This window comes from Anolis sagrei, chromosome 6 (assembly GCF_037176765.1).
Source record: "Anolis sagrei isolate rAnoSag1 chromosome 6, rAnoSag1.mat, whole genome shotgun sequence".
Classification (NCBI taxonomy): Eukaryota; Metazoa; Chordata; class Lepidosauria; order Squamata; family Dactyloidae; genus Anolis; species Anolis sagrei.
This window is the reverse complement of record NC_090026.1, coordinates 101,271,303-101,288,782: the sequence shown is the minus strand read 5'-3', so window position 1 is coordinate 101,288,782 and position 17,480 is coordinate 101,271,303. Positions and strand designations below refer to the sequence as shown.

Here is a 17,480-nt window from a genome sequence, read left to right as displayed (position 1 = left end):
TACCTCTCTCCCCGCCCCCCAAAATGCTGCTTTTAGAAGCTCTGTGATGAAAATACAATATTTTACTTTGTATAATCACCACGTTTTGTTTCATTTCTAACAAAATATTTCACACAATCTTAGGGATGTGTACTGAGGAGTAGCTCCTGTTGTATTCAGTTAAAATTGTTACAAATAACTCTGTAGTCCGAGTATTACCCGTGATGCTTCAAAAATAGGGATTACTGAATTATGTAAACCTGGAGAGATGGTAAAACCATGTAATTAGTAAATGGGACTTACAGTGCCTGGTCCTAATGCTTGAAGCTTACAAAGAATACACATATATATCCATTTTAGGTTAAAACTTTTTTTTTTCTCTCTCTCTACATATATTAACCAGTTTTACTTGCAATATTTTAAATATGTGCCCCTAAAAAGTTACAAGACCTCACCAAACTGAAAGCAAAAAATTAAACATTAACTTTAATATTAAAACATTGTACCAAAATAAACAAATACTGTAGCTATATATGTACATTTATGTATTAGACCATTCAACCTATATAATATACTGTATGCACTCAAATATATGCCAAGTTTTTCAGCCCTTTTTAAGGCTGAAAAAAAAACCCTTGGCTTGTGCTCGAGTCAAAGTTATTTATGATTTTACTGAGTTGTTGTTGTTGTTACATTTATTATTTTACTCTATTTATTTTTACTATTATTACATTTATATTACTTTATTATTATTTTATTACAATTATTATTATCTCTATTTATTATTGTTATTATTACATTTATTACCTTACTCTATTATTATTATTATATATATGATTTTACTCTATTATTATTACATTTATTATTTTACTCTGTTATTACTGTTGATACATTTCCATTATTTTACTCTATTATTATTTTTATACATTTATTATTTTACTCTCTTTATTATTATTGGAAGGATACATAAGCACATTTACATTGAAAAAGGTGAGAATAATGGTTTAATCAGAGTTGGACAGTCTTATCTTAAATTACAGTTTTATGTAAATATTCAAAAACATTTAACTTACTGATGCCTCAATTAATGTAATTTTATTGGTATCTATTTTTAATTTGAAATTTACTAGTAGCGGCTGCATTTCCCACCCTCGGATTATACTCAAGTCAATACATTTTCCCAGTTTTTTGTGGTAAAATTAGGTGCCTCGGCTTATATATATAAGGTACTTCTAACTGACATCGATTCAGTTTCACTTTTTCAGCTGCAGTGATTAACATGCTTTCATAAAGCAAACCAGAGATAATTCAAGTTGACCTCTTTCACAATGCAGCCTCGGCTTATTCATTTTAATGGGGAAATATTTGTTCCATTCTTTTTAGCTTCTTGCTACTGTGTGTTCATTATCATCAGATTAGTATAAAACCTTTTATCAACATAGCAATTTCCTAGGAACGTACATATTAAATTGCACTGCCCTAGCAAATTGTTTCGGTTCTTCTTGCCACTTAACAGGAGTTTTTTTTCTTCTAACAACTATTCCTTTTTTCCTAAGAGAACTTGAGTTTATTAAGCGACAAGAAGCTGAAAGAAAAAAAATAGAAGATCTGGAAAAAGCTCACTTTCTAGAAGTTCAAGGTTTGCAAGCTCGTGTAAGTCATTTTCACTACTTCCTTTTATTGTGAAAGTATTATTAGTTGTCTTCTTACAATTTGGCCAGAAGCAACTTATACATGTTTTGAAGAAACGAAAAGTGTTGTACTGTGTGAAGGCTATCCCTGTGTTAAGGAGCTCTCAGTTATGTGTATGTGTTACTAAATAAATGTGTGTTGATGATAATTCTGGCAGCTCTTCTGATTTTTTTTTCATGTCAGGAGCTAGAGAAACTGCAAGTCACTTCTGGTGTGAGATAGTTGGCCATCTGTAAGGACGTTGCCCGGGGACACTCAGATGTTTGATGTTTTTATCACCCTTGTGGGAGGCTTCTTTCATGTACCCGCATGAGGAGCTAGAGCTGACAGAGGGAGCGCAACCTGCTCTCCCTGGACTTGAACTGCTGACCTGTTGGTCAGCAGTCCTGCCAGCACAAGTGTTTAACCATTGCACCACGGGAGCTCCTGATCAGCTCTTCTGATGAAAAGGAAAGCTTACAGAATTTTGCTAATATTGACCGCATTTCTCCTAGATTAGAGAATTGGAAACAGAGGTGTTCAGATTACTGAAGCAAAATGGAAGTCAAGTCAACAACAACAATAACATCTTCGAGAGGCAAACATCTCTTGGAGAAGTCTCAAGAGGAGATGCAATGGAAAACCTTGATACAAAACAAGTGTCCTGCCTGGATGCCTTAAGTCAAGGTCTGTTTGACCCACATGATAAGCCTGATAATTGTGTTGTTTTTGTGTGATGTCGTTGTGGAGAAATTCACGTTTTCCGAATGCAAATACGTGATGTGGTGACCAAATTGCCGTATCTGATATAATCATATCTAATTAATCAGACCTAATCGTAGTTTTATTCAGTATTTACATCCTACAATTAGAGAAGACAAAAAGATATGTACATTCTTGAATATGGCCTATATCTGTTTGTCTTTACTTGGCATAGCAGGGAGACAAACATGACAATGAATAAATCTTTTTTTAATGCACTAAAAAGAAGCCAATTATCTTATTATATCTTTGAAACTGTGAATGTCATGTATTCATAGTATTTCCATACATAAAACTCAACCTAGATATAGCCCCTTTCCACACTGTCCTGTATCTGTTTATCCCAGATTATCTAGCAGTGTAGATGCATATAATCCAGATCAAATCAGATAATCTGGAATCAGATCCTGAAATGTAGGCCAGTGTAGATCCAGACAAAAAGAGATCAAACCTGGGCAGTCTCATAGAAGTAGGCTATGTGCAAAGGAAGATGTTCTATCCCGTAATCTGTAAATTGGTTTCATAGCTTTGACCTTGTTTTCATGCTGGCATTGACACATAGCTTTTGAGGGGCGGAAATATATAATCTTTAAGTAGTAAGATAAGAAAAGGTTTTAAGGCAGTGGATGTTGATTCACTTTCTCTGTTTGCTTTTTTCACATGATTTTGGCCAGGGAAAAAATGAACAATTTGCCCCCCCCCCCCCCCCCCCTAAAATCTATGATTTTTAATGTGGAATAGAAAGATGAAAGATGCCATTTCTGCTCATCCCAGGTGTTATCATACCATTCTCATGGGGGCAGGGGTAATGCATATGGAGTAATGCCCTTTACTAATTTCCCTGTAATATTTAATGACTGCATACGTTTGGTGAGAATCAGCTAATTTTGTGAATCTCCTATCCTTTGTGGAATTCAACTCCTACCAATATGCAAGTGTTCAAAGGCTAGGGGGCCAGGATTGTAACCCCAGAAAACCTTGGACAACCATGACTGCCCCCCCCCCCTTGCAACTATCTCTGAAAATAAAAGGAAATGTTTTTGGTGGGAAGGGGGTCCTGTTTCCTTTTAGGCCCAGGAGGGACTTTTTTATAACGGGAAATGGGCAGGTCATTTTCTGCTTCCACAAGGTTTCTCCAGGGCAGTGGTTCTCAACCTGTGGGTCCCCAGATGTTTTGGGCTACAACTCCCAGAAATCCCAGCCAGTTCACCAGCTGTTAGGATTTTCAGGAGTTGAAGGCCTAACATCTTGAGATCCAAGGTTGAGAGCCACTTCTGTATTGGTTTAAAAAATAAAAAGAAGTGTAAGTTGGACTTAAAGGGTTGTGATTTTGATGCATTTGGATACCTCTTGAGGTTCAATGTTGATTGAGATGTGAAGACCAGGGCCAGCGGGGGGGGGGGGGGGGGGGGAGAACAAATTGAGTCTTTTCCCCAGAAAAATAATAAAAAATGTGAGCATTTTTTCTCAACCCTAGAACCAATTGGTCCTAGAAACAATGCTCCGGGGCCTATATTGGTCTTAGAAGGCCAAAATATGGATGCTTAAATGTGGATATTGAAATATGACAAGAGTGCACGTTGTGTTAAATGGCCTTGTTATGCTCAGATTGAAAGGCATTGTGACAAGCCATTCAAAAATATGCTAATTTGGCCTAACTTTTTGTATATTTTTATGCATGCACCTGTCAACTGATACGTCATGATGTTGAGAAATATAGCAGCAGCTGGAAATTTCCTATCTAACAGAAAGGCTTTTGGGGAAATAACCACACACAGCAAGGGATTATTTTCTTAGTGATATAATTCTGCGGTACCTCCAGTCAAAGAGATCATTTTGCAATCCAGGCAAAAAGCAGCTGTTACAAAAATCATTTCTTCTCAAATGTGTTACTAACCACAGATAATATGTCATTCCTCTTCTTCTTCCATGCAAGAAATATATACGTGAAGAAGATTTGCATTAGGAATCGCCACTCAGGTGTTTTCCCTCTCCTGCAGTATTGATAATAGATATCCTACCCTGATGTTTGTGAGAACAGGAATATGAGAAGGCGGTAATTGTCATGGACAGCATTATACAAGCATGATTTATTCCTGCTTCAGAGAAGGAAAGAAATGGCTCATGGCGAAATCTTAGTAGCTAGCATGTGTGTTATTTGGTATATGTGACATGGAGCAGGAAGTATTTATTGTTCAGAGCATTTCTTTTAAAAATGCTCTTCTGAATCCAGGGCCAGCCTGAAGCCGGTATATTAGTACAGCTGGTTGTCTCAGAAATGTTAGCAAACAATAGGAAAAATGCTTTTGTGTACAACATTTTTAAAATGAATCTTATAATAGCAGTGTTGGAACACCAGGAAGAAATCTTCTCTTAACCATTGGTAATAATACATCAGAAATGCTGCTTGGAGCACATCTTAGATTTTGTAAATAGAGTGTATGTTTTATTTTAATAAAATAATTCATTATTTTTATTATGTGTGTCTTGATTGCAAACATAGGGATTTAGTCTGTTTTTTTTGTTTTCATGGAGTGGAATGCAGTGGTTGGTCTCAGCTGTAATAAATCACAGGTTCATGGGAACGTATAAATCCACTCGAATACATGCTGTTTTGGTTTAAAGGCCCTTCTTTCATGAGTATTTAGAACTGGATTTATGCCATGGTCATTTGCATCAGTTTGGCTATTAAAGAATAGTATAATCCAGCATTTTTCAACCTGGGAATCGGGACCCATGGGGGTGGGGGTCACGAGGGGGTTTCAGAGGGGTCACCAAAGACCTGCCTTAAAATAAGAAGGATTTTCTAAACCTTCAGTTTGGTTTCCTAAGAACACTGGCTTGGGAGTTACTTGTTGCAATTACCTGTCCATCAGCAGCACAAATAATGCAGTTACCTGCTTGATATTTATGCAACAATATAACTAAGAAGTATTGCTAGGATTACTATTGCTATCAATGCCATTAACTTTCCGGCTGTATTTGTGCCTCCCAGGGCCCTTCCACACAGCTAAATAACCCAGAATGTCAAGGCATAAAATCCCACAATGTCTGCTTTGAACTGGGTTATCCGAGTCCACACTCAGATAATGTGGGATTATTTGCCTTGATCTTCTGGGATATAGGGCTGTGTGGAAGGGCCCTTAGATCAGGAAGTTAGTGGAACTAGGGCAATAGTACAACAAGTAGTTCTACAAGGAATGGTTACAAAGGGGAGCAAAAGATGGAAGAGTCCCAGCAAAAAAGCAGAAAGCCAATCTCAGGATGTTCAGTGTAGCCCAGTTACTTTCACATGCCTTCTGTAATTTGTTGTTATTGAAGACATGAAATAACATTATCGGTGCTGAATCTGGACACCAGGGGATTATGTTTCATAGCATTCAATATGTGAAAAGTAGTGTAGCAAAGCTTTCTTGGGGCCCAGAACCCAGAATATCAAGGCTGAATGAAAATCCCACAATATCTGCTTTGAACTGGGTTATCTGAGTCCACACTGTCATATAACCCAGTTCAAAAAAGATAATGTGGGATTTTATACAGCTGTGGAGGCCCAAAAGCAGGATGTGGTAACAAGGTATACTGTGATGGTGGGTTTAGAATTTAGCCCAAAGGACTTGCTTGAAAAAGTGGCAGAGCTTCAGAAAGTTTCATTTTTGGATTGAGGCCCCAGAATATTTGACAGGGATCACTCTGAAAATTGTAGTCCAAAGAAGAGGTGTTTCTTTATTCTGGAGAGTGGTGTACAATACATTGCTGCATGCTTCACTTCTTTGTAGCCACCACTTGAGTGAGGCTATTAGTCTCATACTGTATCAGTGCATCTGCTTTCCCCCCCTTTCCTCCACCATCATCTCACTTAGGTAAAATACATGCTTTGATCCACATGATCTTGTGTTCGTAACCCACTGATTTTAAAGCATTGCCATCTTTGTTCCATAAAGCAACTGTTTATTTCTTTAATACACAATGTACATAAAACTACTTTTGAATGTCAACAGTAATGTGGTTAGGATCATAGAAAAGGAAAGGGGAGGGAAAGCAGCACACAGAAAGACATTGTGGATTGAAAAATAAGGATAGACTTTCTTGAAACAAGCGTTAACCGCAGCTCGGATCTTAAGATGCCATTATCATTTTTATACTCCATCTTTTTTTTCTTCCAAAATTGGGATTAGAGGGAGCTATTTATTTACAAATCTTGCTCTTTTGTCACTTCTATTCAACACATTTATCTTAGTTTATTAAGTTCATGGTAAATTGCAGGAATTAGCAACTCTGCAGACAGAAATGAAATAATTCATTCAAGCTATAATCCAGAAGGGATGCCCACATGCTGTAATGGTTTGAGTATTGGACTACAGCTCTCGAGGCCAGGGTTTGAGTGTCTGTGAGACATGGATGACCTTGGTAAAGTCACACTCTTTAAGCCTCAGAGGAAGATAAACCCCTTCTGAACAAATCTTACTAAGAAGGCCCTGTGATAGAGCAGCTTTTGGGTTGGCATCAGTTGAGAAGAATGTGGAGGCACACAACAGCAACGACTACAGCAAACGGCAAGCTTCAGGATGCAGACATAGCAGTTAAAGTGGAATAACGGCAGTTTAATCATGTAGTGTGAAAGGGCTCTAAGATTATTACACGAGGGAAAAGTTTACCCTCTTATACATAGCAGTCCCAGTCCTGATAATGCATTATCCCCATGCTCAGCTTCAGTTTACATTTTAAAAAGAAGAGACAATGATAGCAGCCAGTCAATTAATCTAGGTAAGACTATAATGAAAAGATAATAATCATTGGTGAGGTAGAACACAGAAAGAAAAAGGAAGACCTTGTTTCAGATGGACAAACTCAGTCAAGGAAGCCATTTCCCTGAATCTTCAAGTCCTGAGCTGAGGATACGGTGTCATGGAGGTCTCTCATTTGTAGAGTTGTGACAAGTCAAAGTCATCATGATGACATTAACTACAAGAATAATCTTATATCTGTTTCTGTCATCATCCTGTAACGTGAGTGCAGTCTCATAAGAAGTCATCATAGCCAAATTTACATACACTAGAGAAATAATAACACTTTATTTATATTCCGCCCTTCTCACCCTGAAGGGGACTCAGGGCGGATCACAGCACATATATATGGCAAACATTAAATGCCACTTTGTATAGACAATAGACAGACAGACAGAACAGAACAGAAGGAGGTGGTTTGTTTCAGCTGTTTTTGGTGCCATGGAAGGTTGGGCTCGAGTCCAGAGGGTGCTGTTGCTTTATCCTGATTGACGAAGAGCCATCAGAACTTCCTCCTTCCTTTTGGTCACCCAACATTTTCTGATCTTTTTTCTTTATGGCGTTGTAAAACACTTCCCCAGCTTTTTAGTAGTACCTAATTTCTCTAATCACAGCTAAAGCTGTTTTCAAATTACTTAGGTAAACAATGAGTTTGGCTAACAGTTGGCAGCTCACACCAACTCTGGGCTTCGAACTTGCAACCTTTTGGTTGATAGATCTTATAATTGCTGATGATTTACCAGCTGTGCTAAACCTCTGGCCCTATACTTAAAATTTGGTTTCTGCCTCCTCCAGAATTCTGGAGTTTGTAGTTTAATGAGTCTGTTTAAGTCTCCTCTCTAAACTACAAACCCCCATAATTCTGCAGGAGGCAGAAATCGGATTTTAAGTGGATTTTTTTTCTAGTGTGATAAGGCCCATCATCTTTTTTCCCATTAAAGGGGAAAGAAAAAGAATGTCATCCATATGGAGATAAGGTTGGTGAGTCACAGTGCAGCAGAAACATAAGTTTTAATAAAGCCAGCTGTGACTATTGCCAGGGGTTGTATAACCTCAGTCAGTCTGTACCCTTTTGTCACTATGGTTACTTAAGTCCAAAAGATCTTCATGAGGTGTTTGAAACAATAATAGCCTTAATACCTTACAAAGAGTACTTAGAGAGGATTTCAATTTAGAAGGAGGGGGTAGGAGAGCATTAGCTTCTGAAGACAATTATGCTGGAGCAATTATTTATAGTCAAAGAGGATTCAAGATGAATGCAGCAAGTTAAATCAGTATTAACTTAATTTGCCAAGTGAATCTTTCATTTAGATCAATATAAGGAGAAGAGCAACAAAATGGAAAGAGAGGGGCTTATATAACCCACAACACACATGGGTATCTGTGCATATTCTGTCCAGAACTCCCAAAGCCACTGAAAAATAACGTAAGCACTTCATCACATCCTATGCTAACTGCTTTTTTTTTTAAAAAAAAAAATTATTTATACAACAGTCCAAAGTTAACTATATACATACACGTGCATCATGGTTGTCGAAGGTCAGCCACTGAGTTTCCTTGGTTAAGTGGGAAGTCGACACATTACACTGTGTCACACCGTGGGGGGGGGGGGCAATCTCTTCAGCTGTCGGTTTTTGGGCTCTATGAGGTTTGCTGCTTCTCCAGCCGCGATCCGTCTGAGAAGAGGAGCCAATGCTCCACCCAGTCACCTTGCAACACTGGCACCTCTGAGAGCCCTCAGAGTGCTGTGTCAATCGCCATTAGCACCACCTGAAGTTTTTTGGGTTTTTTCTTCTCTTTTCTTTTTTATTTCTTTTTTTCCTTTCCTTCCGTAGATTGTCCGTATACCTATTCTTACTATTGTAGTCCTTCATTTCAGTAGGGTTTACTATTATCCGCAGTTTTGCATATCCACACAAGGTCCAGGAATATATCCCCATGGATACAGGGGTCATATTACAATTGAGTAGTGCAAAAGTAATCCTGAAGTACAAAACTTGTCGGATGTCCATGAAGCTAGTCACACCCTCTCTCTGCTGGGCAAAGCCTACAGTTTTATTTTGTGTGGACCATTCAGGTAAGCTGTTCTAAGATCTCTGATAGGAAGGACAATATAAATTCAGTTTTGTAGTGTGGAAGGGACCCATTCAAAATCACATACCCTTTTCCTGAATCTTGTGTTAGCTCTGGTAAGAAAAATTCTATCAATAACACCACAGCTTGAGTGAATTAACTATAATTCCTCTCACTCTCCAGTTGCACCTCTTCCTTCTCTTTCTGCTGTTTGCAGCATGCAGTTAACATGTCTTATTTGACTCTTGAATTGGTTCTATATCATTTTGCCTATCATGGACTCTTTTGAGGAGTACTAAATGATATTAAGGATATTGAAAATTCTATCTCGAGATGTCATAACCCCTTGACAACTACATCTCCTGGGCTTTGGACATCCCTAAACAAGGCAACAACTGTAAAACTCATTTAGATTTCTGTTTTTCCAGCACTTGCTGAAAGCCTATTGTGATCTGTTACTAAACTGACAACTGGCAATAATACTAACTATTCTTCTTTTCTCTGCTCCAGCTGTATTTCCCTCTTTGCCAAAAGACAGTAACAAACAACTGGCACAAGGATGCTATTACAGGCCCTTCAAGTGCATCCTTTCCCCCTAGCATTTGTGTTCTCAGGAAGACAGATGGTCTCAGATTTTGAGCTGTCTTACTTACCTGCTAAAAGGAACCAAAGCACATTCTAACATAGCTGGATTAACTGATCTGACTGACTTTGAAATAGTTGTGATTTTGCTACAGCTTGAAACTATTGAGATGGGGGGAAATTACAATTTCCAGAAAGGTTGTAGCCTAAGAAGGGTAATTGTTCCAAGGACTGACTTGAGCCACAGCGAATGTACATCTATCACTAACCCACCCAGATAGTGTTGTCCCAATGCATCCATTCTTCACTGTTCACTGACACTTAAAACAATGAAGGGCCAAATGAAGCATGCTCGAATTGTGCAATCGGTAGTTCTGTGAGCAATTTGTTAAACCTCTAGGTAGGAAGCATAGGGGATCTAATCTGGGCTATAGCCTTCTAGGGAAGTTGTAGGTAAACTGTGATCCCTGCCACAAAGTGTGTTTTAATGCCAAGTTGCCAATGAAGTTAATATCACATGCGCACATGTGTGATGGTTATCCTGACATTACTACGAAATATATCACAACTCCATCTCCTGTTTCCACTTACCATTTAACTGTCTTGCTAGTTTTAGAACTTTTTTCCACTGCATTTTTAATTAATTTCTTTCTTTTTCGTCCTTTCCAGTATTTGTGGTTTTTCCATATAGGCCTACTAAAAATAGCTAAATAAAATCAGTAGTGCTTCCTCCCTTCTCACTCTGCAAAAAGGCTATCTTCATTTCTCTTTACTACATAGCTTAGCTTAGATGATCCCTTGTCTGAGTATGATGGCCTTCCAAGTTCTTGGAAGATGCCTGTGCATGAGTTTTTTAATGTGTGGAGGTCAGTGCACAGACCATCAACACACAGTCTTCACAGAGTGAGGATCCCAACCAGTGGCGTGGTTAACACGACGATGGTGGCTTCTCAATCTGTTGCAGCTTTCTTCTGTCTTCACAGCTGTTGTAACATGTACCATGTTATCTTCCACATGATACGCTGTTGAGGTCTTCAGATTGTGCTCAATCTGGAACCTCCCCCGTGGCCTCCCCTGGAAGTGCATGACTCCGATGGTTACGCCCACAGGTTCATTGAAACACACAATAAATACTTGTTTCCATGGGGAAAGTTCTGCATTCAGAAAGCCTGAGCACTAGGTTCAAGAGACTGTTTTTCCATAGGGTTTTTTGGTCACATCCACATGCAGTTGGATCCATAATCCAGCCTTTCTCAACTTAAAACCCTCTATATGTATCAGACTACATTTCTCCGTAGTTTCAGCAAGCCACAGGGATCGCAGACTCCACAGTGCAACGGAGTCATGATGAAAAAGACAACATTGAATGTGGTTATGAAATCCTATGTTTATTTACTTATAAATGGCCATATTGTACTCAGAAAATATTCCAAGTAAACAATCACAGAATTGTGCCATTAGGTTCATTGCTTGTGCACCAGGATAAAGTAAACGCTACTTAACAAGCCCATGAAGATTTGCTTGTTGTTCCTTGCTAAGCTCAGTAAGGGCAACTGCTGGCTATTTTAACACTTGATATAGTTAAGCATTGCCATACAGCGTGGGATAGCATTCCAGTAGATAAGAATATGAGATCATCTGCTTTCCTCTGGGAATATTAGCATACATGTCTTCTGCCTGTTAATCCAGCCATGAAAGGCATGAGGAAACTACTTTATTACAGCTGTTTGGCTCTCTCTTTCCCAGACTTTATGAAGGCAGAGCAGCTTGTTCATATGCAGTAAAGATGCCTTTGCATATGCATTTGCTATTATTAATTAAAATAATTCAACTACCAAGCTTGCGAATTCTGTGTTTTGCCTGTTTTTGTTAAAAATGTAATATAAATGTCTGGTTGCTGATGACATGATAAAATAAATAAATAAATAAATAAATAATATCCAAAACCTAAATGAGCTGTTCTCTTTTATTAAACATCTGATATATCTATCACCATTTACATCAGTGGCTTTGATTAATTGTGACCACTCAAATCTGTTCTCATGTGGTTGCCATGCTCAGATTCTGAATTATTACTGATGCACACTTTCCTTAACAACATACACTATTTCAAGGCTGGTATTAAATGCTAAGTGATTCAGCATCACATTGTAATCCAGTATGATTCAGGAATGTTTTTTACCTCTGATAACCCCACAACCTTTCTAAGTTCAGATATTTGTCAAATACTTGTTAAGCTCAGCATTATCTGTCAAAACTTAGACAGATAGGATCAATTCTGAATGCAGTACATTGTTGTGTCAACATCCAGCAAGTATGAGATGGCTGATATAATAATCCGGTGAAGAAAAGGCTGCCCGATTCTAGAAGATAGAGCAAATTATAAACAGTAGACAAATAATGTAGATGACAGCAACCCTCCCCCCTTGAAAACAATAAAATATGTTTGTAATAATAACAATGAAAAATATCTAAAATATGAGCAACTCCTAGATGAATATTTAAAATGAAATTGCAATAAAAATTAAGCACATAATTTTAGAGGAAGTACTCAAAACAAATTCTGTCTTTGCAGAATATGGTATATTTTGCCACTTCCAAATGGATAACTGTAATTCTTTACATGTATGATGCTATATATGAATAATGGCTATGTAGCAGAAAAAGTCATGGATCATTTTATTCCTGATCTACCCATTCCATAAGTTACAGATAAAAAATGTTTGGCATGCTGCTAAGACCTTTGGATGGATATAGTTTTAGGAATCATGACAAAGTAGAGGATTTCTTTGAACATTAATCATCATGTCATCCTTCTATAAGCTAATCCTATATTTTTTTGGACTACAATTCCCATCAACCATTGGCTTTGGTGGCTGGTGCTAATCAACATTTTGAAGGTAACCGAGGGCACTTCCATACAGCACTAAATCACGGGTTTTAAACGGGCAAAAAATCCCGGGACTTCAGGAGAGGTCCACATAGAGACCTATTGATCCTGGAATTTCTGCCTCTGTTGTCCAGACTTGATGCTTTGTTGCGAGATTTATAGGCTCCCAAGATGGCCACCATGGGACTTTCACTGGAAACTTCCCCAGTTTTTGACTCAGGATGTGGATATGTGGAGAATCACTGCAGTGAATCACTGCAAAAATTCAATTCTTTGTCCTGACCAGAGAAACTGTGCCCTCCCCACGTTTCATGATGCTTCTGGCACACCAAGAAAGTTTTCTACTCAAGTGTCATCCTCTTTTTAGGAACTGACCAATCAGAAACAAACATCTAAAATCCGGGAACAAACCCCAGTAAAAAAATCCTATGATTTCTGATTGCAGGGACATACAGATATGCGACGATCCACATATTCAGCTCAAAACCACGATATCTCGTGTTTTTTGCCTTTTGTAACAATTGCTTCCGCATTTACAGGGAATGGCGTTTGGCCTCCTGTTTGCTGCGAAAGCTCCTGGGATAAAAGTATTGTCTGGATGGGCCGTAAGTTATGGAGTCCTCTATGCTGGGGGGCTAGATTGTGTAAATGCTGGTTTCATTTCAGAGTAAATTCTGATTTACTTACCCAGGCATTTGCTTCTTAGTGTCTGTGGGAAGATATTGATTGAGAATCACTGATTGAATATTAGGTTGCAAGATGCTATTCAATGTATTTCCAACAGACCTCACTACCTCTGAGGATGCTTGCCATAGATGCAGGCGAAACGTCAGGAGAAATGCCTCTAGAACATGGCCCTATAGCCCGAAAAAACCCACAAGAACCTTATGCTATTTAATGATTGTCAACATAAGTATTTTCAAATTCTGCCCAGTTTAGAGTCAACTCATGAAACTTCAACGTGATTGCTTATTCACTAACTTTGCATAAGCCATCTGAGCTTTCAATGTTTTCTGATATTTCTAAAGGTTTGTAAATGGTTCCATCTATACAATTATGTAAGTGCATAAGAGCGTGGCATCAGACTTATCATGCGTCTAAATAAAGGTTCAGTGTGCATAGAAAAGTGTACCATATGCTTTAACATTGGGTCACTTAATATATTTCATGATTTTTTTCCTGACTAAAGATTTTAATGAAGCGGTCCCTGAGACAGAAAGGTTGGACTCCAAAGCGCTGAAGACTCGTGTACAGCTTTCAGTAAAGAACAAAAGGTCAAGACCAACCAGAACAAGACTCTATGACAGTATCAGCTCCACAGATGGAGAGGACAGCCTTGAAAGAAAGGTGACTTACTTTCATTCTTCGTCATCTTTTCATGATTTGTTACCTTTGCCCAGCTTTTGTTTACTTCTATGAATACATTTTAGTGTCGATTATATTCCCTCATATGCGGTTGACATTTTACAATGAAGAAGCTGTTCACCTTTTCTTCTATTCAGAGGTAAACCATCTGTTTTCTTGCAGCATTCTCAAGACCTCTGATTCAATTTTCTGTGTGTGGCAATGTGCTGTCTTTCACTACATTTTCCCTTGACTATTCCAACAGACAAAATAAAACTTGCGTTTAGCAGGTACTTCATTAAGATGTCAGATGCTTCAAAAGAAATGTTTAAAATGGAACGATAAAATCTTAACAATGTAGAATTATAGGAACAGTACTTCGAAAGCAGATACGAGATGGAAAACGAGTGCTTGAAAAAGGATGGTACATTCAAGCTATGTTGTTCTGATTGATTCCTGAATGCCGTAATCTGTTTAATGATCTCTTATTATCAACAGCCGTCGTACGGTCATGGTAGCCCCACACACATTACAAAATCACAACTTCCCATGTGTGTGAGAACATCCTCACCAGCATCAGATTCTGGTGCGTCCTCCCTTTCCCCTGTGGGTAGCGCAACATTTGCATTTGACAACATACCTGGAAACCAGGGCAAAGAACAGCAGGACCTGAGTTTTGTATGTTCGCATGGAGGGACTCCACTCTCCTCTCCTTCCAAATCCTGCCAGAGCTATGAAGCGTCACCTGTGCACCACCCAAACAGCCGGAATGTCTTCCGTCATGAAGGTATAACTGCAGATGTACATGATGCTCAGCCATTTTCTTACCGCATGTCTTTAGTTTTCATGTCATTTCAGATTTAGCGCTTATTTGCTCAAGCGTCGATGCAGTCTTGTTGTGTTGTTCAGTGTGTCTGAGGGCTCTTCCACACATCCCTATTTCCCAGAATATCAAGGCAGGAAATCCCACATTTTCTGAGTGTGGACTCAGATAACTCAGTTCAAAGCAGATATTGTGGGATTTGCTGCCTTGATATTCTGGGATATAGGGCTGTGTGGAAGGGTCCTGAGAAGGATTTCTTTGTCATCCTGTGTGTTTTAAAATTACTCTTCTCAATAGATTTTTTCCTTCAGTCCAATTGGAAAAAAAACCTAAACTTACGAGAATTATACTTTGAATGGCTCAATTATTTTGAGATTGGAAGATTTAAATGAAGCATTTTTGGGATTCCAAACATATAACACCTCTATTCATGTGTTGAAAGAGGAGTTGAAATAAATTTGTGATCAGAGGGAGCAAGCTAGGCCTGCTCCCTTCATTCTAGTAACCTTAATGGGGAGAGTAATAATCAGAGGCAGCGAGCCTCTGCAGTTTGTAGGTGCTCTGCATGATCTTAGACTCTATGTCTGTATCTGTTTCCACCAACAAAAAAAAAGAGTGATAATGAAAGTATGTGATCCTGTGAATAACTGAATAGGACAGCTCTTTAGATTAAGAATACCAGAATTCTTTTTGATTTCTTCACAAATGCAGAGACCACTGCTACACACTAAGGCTGAATCCTATTGGTTAGTCCCAATGAGAACTGGTCTATTTATTGAGTTATTGAATGATGAATGAACACATTGGTAAACCCATTTGGTTCAGTGGGTCAACTCTAGTGGAAATTGAGATTTAGCTCAAGATAAGGTCTAGCGATCAGATCAAGCTGTTATGGATGCTTTGGAAAAAATGTGTTACAGTTCTTGTGTATGCCATTTCCAAAGAAAAAGAAGCAGAAAGCTTTTTTTTCTGTCACCTGCTATCACCATGGAAAACAAGGCTGAAACAAATGTTTTGGTATCGTAGATGACTCCTCAAACAACCATTGTTGCAAGCAAGCAATCGGTTCCTATCAATGATGGGAACTCTTGCCTCTCCACATGTTTTGTACTTCAACTCCCAGAAACGTATTCAATGTATCCAATAATAGAGACCTGTGGAAGCTATGGTCTAAGTATCTGGAGAGACAAAGATTCCCCAGCCTAGTATATTGTACAGATGTACAGATGGTTTTTTATACTATCACCCATTTTCTAAAGAGGGGTTCCTGAAGTATGGTCCCAAGGCTTTTCTCACAACACTCTCATTGCCCTCTAGGCACCAAAATAATTTCCAACACAAGGGTTTTTCCCCCAAATTCATAGGCCACTGGATGTATTATTACCTTCACGTAGAATCGACCCACCACCACCAGTATCACAATATATACATATATATATAGGGAATATATATATAGGGAAAGAAGATGTGTGGCCATTTCTACTGGGGTAGAGGCAGTTTTTACAAATTTCTGGCTATTTCCAGAGTGGATGCTAGAGACATAAGGCCAGAACTAATCCAGGCACTTAGCTACTATAATCCAGGTAAAAATGTCACTGTAGGCAAAGCGGGGGAGAGCTAGTGCAGAATTGAAATGAATCAGTGCTTCAGTGGGCTGACATTCATGGTAAAACCTTCTCATTCTGTTTGCAATTACTGTTATTCTTTTAAATCTGTCATACAGTATTTTCCTAATCACAAAAAAATTGAGCTAAACATAATTGCTCTCAATGACCCTTCTCAAACAACAATCAGCATTCAATGAACATATTCTTCTTGCACTGAGTTATTCTCCCACCATAAGCACAGAAGCAGATATCAATTAATATATCATATTAGGGAACATCTTCTTTCGAGACAAAAACATTTATTACAGTAAGTACTCTTCAACAGATGTTTCTGTTTAAGGGCACAACAACTCTTACTTGAAAATAGAAGTTAATTTATCAGTAGCCAAGTTTTTTTTTTTCATTTCTCTCTCCCCCCCCCCCCCCCCCCTTTAGAATATTTGAAATGGTCCAATGACTAGATATATGTTATCATGGCTGTTTCCAATTTCTTCTTGCATCTATACTAGAGTCAAGGCACATATGTGTAGATAATGCAGGTTGGGGAAATTATTGCTCAAAAGCACTAACAGCTTGAGTCCCAGAGTGTACAAGTTTATTTTCCAGTACAGATGTTTGTTTGTGTGGGTATATGCCTTTAAATTATGGCGACCCCATGAATTTTGTAGGGTTTTCTTAGGCAAGGAATACTCAGAGTTGGGTTTTTGTAGGTTTTTCGGGCTATATGGCCATGTACTAGAAGCATTTTCTCCTGATGTTTCGCCTGCATCTGTGGCAAGCATCCTCAGAGGTTGTGAGGTTTGATGATGCCTCTGAGGATGCTTGCCATAGATGCAAGTGAAATGTCAGGAGAGAATGCTTCTAGAACATGGCCATACAGCCTGAAAAACCTACAGCAACCCAGTGATTCCAGCCATGGAAGCCTTCGACAAAACAATACTCAGAGTTGTTTGTCATTTCTTCCT

The 17,480-nt window shown here is 38.5% G+C and overlaps 1 protein-coding gene across 7 annotated transcripts in view; it reads left to right on the top strand.

The window, feature by feature from the left end:
* Positions 1-17,480, top strand: part of PPP1R9A (protein phosphatase 1 regulatory subunit 9A) — a 186,082-nt gene that overhangs the window by 139,042 nt on the left and 29,560 nt on the right. For 4 of the 7 annotated variants that reach the window (XM_067470295.1, XM_067470291.1, XM_067470290.1 and 1 more), the window contains 4 exons: positions 1,536-1,632; positions 2,166-2,337; positions 13,931-14,088; positions 14,584-14,872. In XM_067470295.1, coding sequence (XP_067326396.1) covers positions 1,536-1,632; positions 2,166-2,337; positions 13,931-14,088; positions 14,584-14,872 — 716 coding nt within the window. The remainder of the gene's footprint in view (positions 1-1,535; positions 1,633-2,165; positions 2,338-13,930; positions 14,089-14,583; positions 14,873-17,480) is intronic. The other 3 variants (XM_067470294.1, XM_067470293.1, XM_067470292.1) reach the window with 1 other exon arrangement.